This window comes from Micropterus salmoides, unplaced genomic scaffold, assembly GCF_014851395.1.
Source record: "Micropterus salmoides isolate LMB-PRFRI ecotype aquatic unplaced genomic scaffold, ASM1485139v1 Ms_hic_scaffold_9, whole genome shotgun sequence".
Taxonomy (NCBI): Eukaryota; Metazoa; Chordata; class Actinopteri; order Centrarchiformes; family Centrarchidae; genus Micropterus; species Micropterus salmoides.
Genome location: NW_024044681.1, coordinates 30,525,681 through 30,534,485, shown reverse-complemented (window position 1 = coordinate 30,534,485; position 8,805 = coordinate 30,525,681). Strand labels below are relative to the sequence as shown.

General features: G+C 41.0%; 1 protein-coding gene across 1 annotated transcript; it reads right to left on the bottom strand.

Annotated features, from left to right (window-relative positions):
* Positions 1–609: 609 nt before the first annotated feature.
* Positions 610–8,042, bottom strand: shpk (sedoheptulokinase). Its single transcript, XM_038708333.1, has 7 exons — positions 7,839–8,042; positions 7,599–7,740; positions 5,475–5,649; positions 5,221–5,373; positions 4,829–5,004; positions 3,525–3,725; positions 610–2,690 (listed from the first exon to the last, which is right to left on the bottom strand). The coding sequence occupies exons 1-7, from the start codon at positions 7,974–7,976 to the stop codon at positions 2,296–2,298; spliced, it is 1,380 nt and encodes a 459-aa protein (XP_038564261.1). The 5' UTR covers positions 7,977–8,042; the 3' UTR covers positions 610–2,295.
* Between the last annotated feature and the right edge of the window lie 763 nt (positions 8,043–8,805).

Here is an 8,805-nt window from a genome sequence, read left to right as displayed (position 1 = left end):
ATTTGTACCATAATCACATCAGGTGTGAATTACTGCCCCACTGAGAGGGAAATAACTGCATATAACTGTAGTAATTTCAATAATAATAGTAATGAAATAAATAATGTATGACTGGCAATAATAATAACAGCCATGTGCATTTTTCAGTTACAGCTGTAGATGCTGCAGCTGCTGGTAGAAACAATCCTGTATTTGCTCATTATCATCATTCAGTTTTGGAACTGAATTAACTCAGTTTTTGAACGGATCCAGAGAAATCTGAAGAAAGAGGTAGAGGACACCAGAGAGGATGAGGAGGAGCAGTATGGAGAGGAATAAGAGTTGAAGGAAGAGGAACAGTGGGAGTTGGAGGAGGAGATGGGATAGCACGAAGATGAGGAGGAGCGGGCGGAGCAGGAGTAGGGTGGAGGAGGAGCTGGAGGATGAGAATCTCTGGCCTGTCCCAGACCAAAGACAAGACGCTGGGGCAGAATAATTCATTTTTTGGTGTGATTTACTGTACAGCACAGTAAGGAACAAAAAATGTGCAAATGTATACATTTGTAATTTGTTTTGTAGTGTTCATCATGTGAAAGGTTTTTTGAGGGGAAGAACCACAAGCAAAATTAGTTATTGTTGTATTATTTTGAATTTATCTCCCCAGTGTGTAATACTGTGGGTTTTGAGTGAAGAGCTTCATTTTGACCTGAAAATGTTATGTTTGGGGAATTGGGTGAGAAGTTGTGGATTTGTGTTGAGTTTTGAGAAAAAGAGGCATCATTTCAAGAAATGTGTTTAAGCATTCGAGAAATAATGTAAAACAAGGCTTCTAACAAACATATGACGCTCCAGCAGACTAATGGATGGTGGTTATAGATGTATATTAACTGCATTATTAAGTTTCTCTTTCATTCCCCACAGGAGCCGTGACAGAGTCAGTGTCTTACTCCATCTCTGCAGCTCAGGATAATGTGGTGAGTTGGGGGTATTTCATCTTTTTAGACCCAAGTAGATGATAAGTGGAAGTTAAAAGTAAAATAACTGACTTTTTTTATTAAAAGAAAATACACAAACTCTGTTAATTAGCTCATTATTTTAGAAATGCCACATTTGGTTCAGCTACACCTTTACTTCAAGGCTCTTTTTGGACACTATCTGCACTTTCCCTCAATGCTTTGGCAGCAAAAACTTCACTGTTTTTAGGTGTAATACTATTTAAATGTTACTACATACTGAACATAGTTATTTTCAAAAAGCATTTAAAAACTAAGTTGGACTCCCTTTGTGATACAGGCCCCTGAACATGTGCAACACAACAGATCCATCAGATACAAATGCTCACACACACACACACACAACTCAATTTGACACCTTAAGCAACTCGAGACTGTAGAAGTGACATGAAGAGGAGAGAGCTGAGATGGAAACACCAAACTCAGAGGAGACCTCCTTAAATGCAACGACATAAAAACCGCGAGACAGATGGAAGTTAAAGAAAATTACATAATACCAGAGGAAAAGGCATTTTTCTAACATGCTAATAGTTGCAACACCTCATATCACTGGCCTTGCTGATAAACCATCATGCAGTATCTGTGGTTTCACTTAAAGACACTGTCCACCCTCAAATACAGAGATCCTGTTATGGATCAGAAGTGTTCCAGCAGCGCTGCGATTTCTCTCCCCTTAATAGATTTCAAATGATGCCTTTCAGCAACACACAGGAAATGAGCAAGAACTGATTCATCAGGATCTGAGTTGGCGCAGAACCAACTGTAAAGCTAAGCAATTGCAAATCTGGGGTTTTTAAGTCTACAGCTAATTTTGTTGTTGTACTGTATACTGCGGTCAGACGAGAAATTTATTTCTGATAAATGATGAGCATCTTTGCAAAAAGGCAGCTTTAGGAAAACTTTAGGCATAAAGGCCAAAAATCTAGTGTGGCATAATTTATAAGTCTAAAAATGCACACTGCTAAAAACAACAAAACAGACCCAGAAATGCCTGGCATATTGCTAATAGATGTTAAATGTCAAATTAAATGTTTGAAGGATTTGATAGCTGTGATCATTTGGTCCAAAAAGTTTCAAAACCTTATTGCACATAGTAAGTCAGAGGATACGTAAGGCTTTTGATCCCTGTCCTGGCAAACACAGCTTTTCCTTTAAATTACACAGAGCAAAATATGTTGTAGCATGTAGTTTGCCTGATTGTTCCATCTTTAAACAAAGCGATACTGTTCGATAAGGTGCTCAGAACACTCTCAATTAATCATGTAAACAGACAGGGGATTCCCCTGTGGATCACGACTCTCATTCAAAGTAGGTCGCAGAGGACCATGGCCACGCCGGCAGCTGAGTCCGCGTTTTGTCCGTATACCACCGGCTGAGGGAACGCCTTCTCCACCTCCTGCCTTAGCACCTCATTGCGGGCGATGGCGCTCCCACTGGCCACAATCCTGCTGACCCCCGCCTGCTGCAGACGCTCAGCGGGCATCATGGAGGTGATGTTGTCCAAGATTCCGCGGCACAGTGCCCTGGTCATGTGACCCAGAGAGAGATTGGTAGTGGAGATGTTGGTCACTTGACCCAGGCAAAGAGGGTTGTGTCTCTCTCCCAGGATGGTCGGACTCACACTCAGGTCACTCGTTTCCTGATTCAGGGCGCAATGAATCAGCTTCTCATATAAGCACGAATCACTCAGCTCCGCACCTGTGAGGGATAAGGAGGAGGAATTTAACATCTGGATGAAACACATTTAATGGCCTACGAGTCATTTTGGCTTCAGTACTACTACTCAAATAAACACTGCCCTCTCTGAGCTGTCAATTTTAAACTAGAAACAGATTAGCGGGTGACCTGCAAGTGTAAATTTTCTTTTAATATTCACTAAATTTTTACAGATTACAGTAATTTTGCATCTACAAATGCCTGCTTTAATCGTTTGAGAGGCGGCCTTTATCATTATAATTTGTGCTGATTGGTCCAGTACATATATAACCAGGCTGATTCAGTTCTTGAGTGGTTATTTCCAGAACTAAAGCTTGAACAAGACTTATAGTCTACAGCCATGCTAACCAACATCAGCACGCTAACTTGCTCACAATGACAATGCTAACATGCTGATGTTTGGCAGGTATAATGTTTACCATGTTCACCGTCATAGTTTTAGCATGCTAACATTATCTAAATAGCACTAAACACAAAGTACAGCAAAGGCTGATGGGAAGGTCATTAGTTTTGCAGGTGTTTGGTCATAAAGTGAATTTTTGACTTGATGACAGAACACAAAAACTCAGGTAATCACCAAAATTAGCCTGTACAACATTTCATGGCAGTCAATCCAGTAGCTGTTGAGAAATTTCACACAAAATGACGAATGTGAACCTCATGGTGGAATTAAAGGAAATATCAGGGTCATCACCAAAAATATCACCAAAGTAATTAGCATTCATCATCTGTCAACTATGAATGTCTATACAGGGTACATTTCATTTTTCCCATTCTACAACACGGTGCCGCATAAAGTCATGAAAAAATACGTACCAAGCTCCTTCATCCAGGCAGAGAGCATCTCCACAAAAGTGGCCAGTACATTCCCTCCATTGAGTGAAGCAGCCACCGCCAAGTACGAGTTGTCAAAGTAGGGGAAGTAGGAGATGGAGGAGGCAGGCTCAGGAGAATCTGGAGGTTGGAAGTCAGCCGGCATGGCAAAGGTCAGCTGGGCTGAGGTACTTATGTTAAGAACTGCAAAAATAGGAGAAAGATACAAACTGTCCTCTAAGGTGTTGTTTTCTTTGTGTTCATAAACATAATGAGAACAAACTAAGACATGGGTATTTACTGCTGTATACCTTGCTGTAGGGTATTGTTTACTTATTTAAATATATATAACTTTGCTGTTTTAATATTGTTCTTTTTAACTTGGTATTTTTACAAAAAATGCAGCATAAATGAAATTATCTCATATCATATTACAGATTTTTGATCAAATGTTTTCATTACAAAAACTTGAGAGTACAATATGCAGGGTATTGTTTGTGGTGTGGTGGAACAAAAAAATCAGATTATGTCATTCTCTTTATCTCTAAAAGAAGTCGGTTGGCTGCAAGACCTTTTCCTATCATGTCTCATTTCTCTGAAATAATCTTCCTACTGATGTCAGACAGTTTGACTCAGTTGAGGCCTTTCAATCTATCATTTTTTCGCTTCTACTTTAAGTTAGCATTTATCCCTCCATAATTCAGGCCTCAGAGCTGTTAACACTTTACTGCAGGTGGGTCGGTCTCAGTCTAAATGACATCAGTACATATAGTCCATGTTCTGAGGAGAACTCAACTAACACACTGCAAACGATCTAATATTGACTGCATTTATCTAACTAACAAGCTTGTGCTTCTCTTTTGTTTCTGTGCCCTAAGAACTGCCAAGCTGTGCGTGCTTAGTGGGTGACACCTGAAGCCACCCACTTCCGCCCTCTGTATTTTCATTTAAGATTACCCTGATTGTTTTAAAAATACAGGATTTAAAATCTCTAAACGGGGCAGCTGCAGCTCAGGTGGTACGTGGTCCCCATCTCCTGTCCAAAGTGTCCTTGGGCAAGACTCTGTAAAAGGCATCTTCCAAATTACATATGCGGATGATAAGGTCCGCAAAGAGATATATATAAAAAAAAGAGTTAACCCTGGTAAACTGAAGCAATAGTAGAAAAAATCTAATGGATGGAACCTGTCATGGTATAGCAGTAATGGATGCTTTCATCCGAAGTGCATGAACTGTGAAAGAGTAATGCATTCACTGCATTAAGTGTAATCCTAGCCGGAGAGAGACGACTGGACTTCCTGTTTCACCTGCATCTGTCCGCGCACTCATGCAGGAGTAGACGGAGCACTGGAAGTCTCCCATGGCAGCCCCTACTGGCGTACCAGCAGGGATACCGTGCCAGTCGGAGCACGTCTGTCCTGCCAAGCCACCAGATGGCACACACTGAGGAAGCAGGTGGAAAGGGAAGCCGGCACCCTTCAGACTAGAGCATGCACACACACAGTTGCTTGTTATGTAGGTTACGCATAACAACTCTGACATTGTAAGTGTTTAGTGATTTCAGTTTAAACACCTAGCATGCACAAACAACAGAACATTTCTCATGCATTTAGTACTTGAACTAATCAAGAAAATGCTCTGCCAACTTTAGCACAGAAATGAGGTGTTATTAAATCAGGACGTTCTGAACATCACATACATGTCTATATTCCACTGGTTGGAAGAAGTGTTGAAGAAGCCCCAGCTGGCTGCGTTTTGAGGCGTCATAACACAACTGTCCAAACCACACAGCATGGACACCACATAGTCCTGGATGGTACCTGCAACTGTGAAGTCCTTAAGGAACTCGGGCCTGCAGTGAAACCACACATCTATAGAGTTCACTTTCACATATCACAAAATCATGTAGTGCAGTAGGCTCTGCATTAGGTTCTTAAAGTGTATGCTGCTGACCTGTGTTTCATGCACCAAAAGATTGTTGCACAACCAAATCCTGTGGCTACACTGATATGTGAGTCTGGTTTTGGAAGAGACGACAGGAAGTTACAGCTGCAGCGCCCATCCTGCCAGGTGATCAGCTGACTGGTATCCCTGGCTGTGAAGAAGTCTCTGTTGGACCAATCACAACCTGCGAGGGGTCAAGAGACAAAAGACAGCAGACAAAATAAGTTATATGTGACTCAGTGGTTTTGTTTGGATACAAAAACAGCAAACGCATAGATTTTCTTCCAACCATTTTCATCTCAAGTATTGGATGCAACCAGCAGAGGGCAACATAGTTATGAAAGAGGTACAATGGGCCCACCACATTTCTGTTTAGAAGGAGTTTGTAGCAGAAAACCTCCTGATATAAGTGCACATCGAACTGCCCAGCTCCTCAATCCATTTATGAAGTATCTTAAAAAGGTCATCAGTGCTACAGACTGGGTAATCAATGTAATCCAACAGTCTGAAAACATCGCTCTCTTCTTTGAAAGGCTTCTTTCAAATCCCCATGGCCATTAGTAGTTAATGTTTTTCTAAAGCCTGTGCTCTGGTTAAACATTATGGGAACTGTTGTCCAAATCAAACTGTGAATTATGATTAAAACCTGTGACACTAGTCTAGTCTCAAAGACAAGGGTGATCATTTCAGAAAAGAAATATGTTGCAGCCACTGCAGCCGGCTGAAGCTAGGGCTGGACTAGTAATCTGGCATACCGGGCAAATGCCCAGTGGGCCGACGCACCTTTTGGGCCGATGTAACGTAAATTGTGTATTTATATCTATGGTAAATTTCTATACTGACATTATGCCGGCCCAATCACATCTCTTACAGGCCCCCACCAATGCTCACTGTTTCTTTTTACTTTTTTATTATATTTTTATTGTCTGAATTGTCACCTGCCACCTGAATTTTGTGCTTCCTTGGTGCAGAAAATGTCTCCAGAATGCAGGAAATTAAGTGTTTAATGCTCAAAATCTTCTGGGGGAGGACCACCAGACCCCCCTCAACTATTTCATCAATACATTATTTTTTTAAATAATCGGCCAATTAAAATATATTCTTGTCTTGTTGTCATGGCCCCAATCTTGTGCAATCTTACATCTCATGGGCTAAGTGTTTCATCACACCCCTAATCTGAGCCCTTAAATGGAAGGATGGTGTATGGGTGAGGGGTGTCCGACCGATTTTGATGGGCTGCCTGGGCCAAAAATGCCAGGGCCGATTCTTTGTCCCAGTCCAGCCCTGGCTGAAGCCATCTTCTGTATGGATACCAAAACGTTTTGTATCTACTGGTCATTTTGATTCCAAAATATGTGAAAATGGGGCCCAGGTTTAAAAATACCAAAATTACCCTTTAACTAGGAGAATCACAGTATATTAACTGATCTGTTATAATAAAAAGTACATAACATTTTGCTTTCTGAACAACATATGAGTTCCAAAAGTTCATGGATGAAATAGTTCATGATAAATACTCTACCCTTATGTGGAATTTTAAGCTTCATAATGCATGTTCACATTGAGACTGTTGTCTGTCTGCAGTCCCCAGCTCTGCTACAAGAGCGGATGTATGTTGCAAGTTGAAGATCTGCAATTACATTCTGAACAATGCAGTTGTTTCATTTTCTAATCCACGAATAGCACAAAAACCAAATCCTATTATAATAGCACACACAATTTTATCATCATTAAATCCTATATAAAAATAGGAACCCTTATCTCTGAGAGTGTGATGTCGAGCCCTTATATTGGTACAAGGGATCATACAATTAAAGAGCCTCTTAGTCATTTTTTATTTGTTTGGGTTTTTTAACTTCACCTGCATAAGCACATATTGTGGCTGGAATTAAAAATGTTTTGCACATGTTCATTTTGGGGGCCAAACCATCACACCAACATGCTCTGGAAATAAGTCTTTACTCTCTCTCTCTTGCTGTTTCCTCTCTGATTTTTTTTACACTTCAAATAAATCAACGAATGAAGAAATCAGTTTCTTTTTAGCTCAAACTACTCAATGTATCACAGCCGTTGTTACAAAAGTTATAAAATGCCACACCGTGAGTGGATGTAGGCGGGCAGTAAAAGTCTTACCGCTCTTTGCTTTCCAGAATAAAACCCCGTGCATCTGTCCTGTCAGCCCGATGCTGCTGACATGCTGCAGTTTGTCTCTGGGCAGCAGGCGGATGCACCGGTTCAGAGTATCTATGATCCGTCCAGTATCCTGCTCTTTCGCCTGCAGGGCATAGGAACATAGCCAGGTTACACACAGAACAGACAAACACACATTGCTGAGCTGCATAGTATAGTTGTTTGGCACGTGAGCGCACTCACCTTTATCCCGCTACTGTCGATTATATCAGACGTAGTTGGCAAAGCGTGACTCGCAGCCACCTCTCTGGAGCCAGTTTTTAATAAAACAGCTTTTACAGAAGTGGTGCCCACGTCTACACCCAGGATATAGGTAGACATTGCTCCTGATGGCCCTGTGTGCTTTGCGACTCAGCTGCCATGGACTGTACCGACAAAGTTAACCCTGCTGCGTTTACGTCGAAGTACGAACTCGGACGTTTCAACTTCAGCGAAATGTAATTGCGCCGAATTAATTAGTTGATTACTAAAATCAACTAATTAGTTAAGGCCAATCTTATTCCAAAAGTTGTTTCAAACATTATATCTAATTAAATTTCCACTGTGTATATTCCGACTTCTCAACAATGGTGTAACAATGTAAATTGTTCAAGTAGTCCAGGCGGGCAGGGGGCAGGTTCTGCCCTGGTTCACTGCCATGGCAAACGGGAATGGACTGTAGTCATTACTCATTCATTATTCACAAAATGTCAATTTGAGAAGGGTTTATCGCCTGTATGGGCCTGCTCTTTTATCTGCTGTTTATTGGTGTGTGGGGTCTAGATTAAGGGAGAAAGAATACATGAAGAAAACTTATGTTGCTCAGACTAAAATGTTGTTCCCCATGACACCGATACTGTATGTCATGGAGGTCTTACAAGCAGGGTGCAAAATCAACATTACTGTCCACCAGACAAATGGCTAGTGAATGCTCAAAGTGTACAATCTACTCAATAGATTACCATTGTTTTTTGGCTGGAGAGAGAAGCAAATCTACCAACCATTTGCTTATTTTACCAGCTGGTGACTGGTGCTAATTTTGCAATGTGCTTACAAGTGAACAAAGTGATGTACATATTGGCTATGTGCATATTTACATATCCGTATGTTTAAGCATTTCCAAACCACTTGAATGGATACAAAGCATTAGAAACTTAAATAGCCTACATCA

What these genes read in the sequence shown, in the direction of transcription:
- shpk (XM_038708333.1), bottom strand. Translation starts at nt 7,976, where the DNA reads ATGTCTACCTATATCCTGGGTGTAGACGTGGGCACCACTTCTGTAAAA. An exon ending in TTTTGGTGCATGAAACACAG is followed by an intron (nt 5,374 to 5,474) that starts GTCAGCAGCATA and finishes GTTTCACTGCAG; the next exon opens with GCCCGAGTTCCTTAAGGACT. An exon ending in TGCCTGGATGAAGGAGCTTG is followed by an intron (nt 2,691 to 3,524) that starts GTACGTATTTTT and finishes TATCCCTCACAG; the next exon opens with GTGCGGAGCTGAGTGATTCG.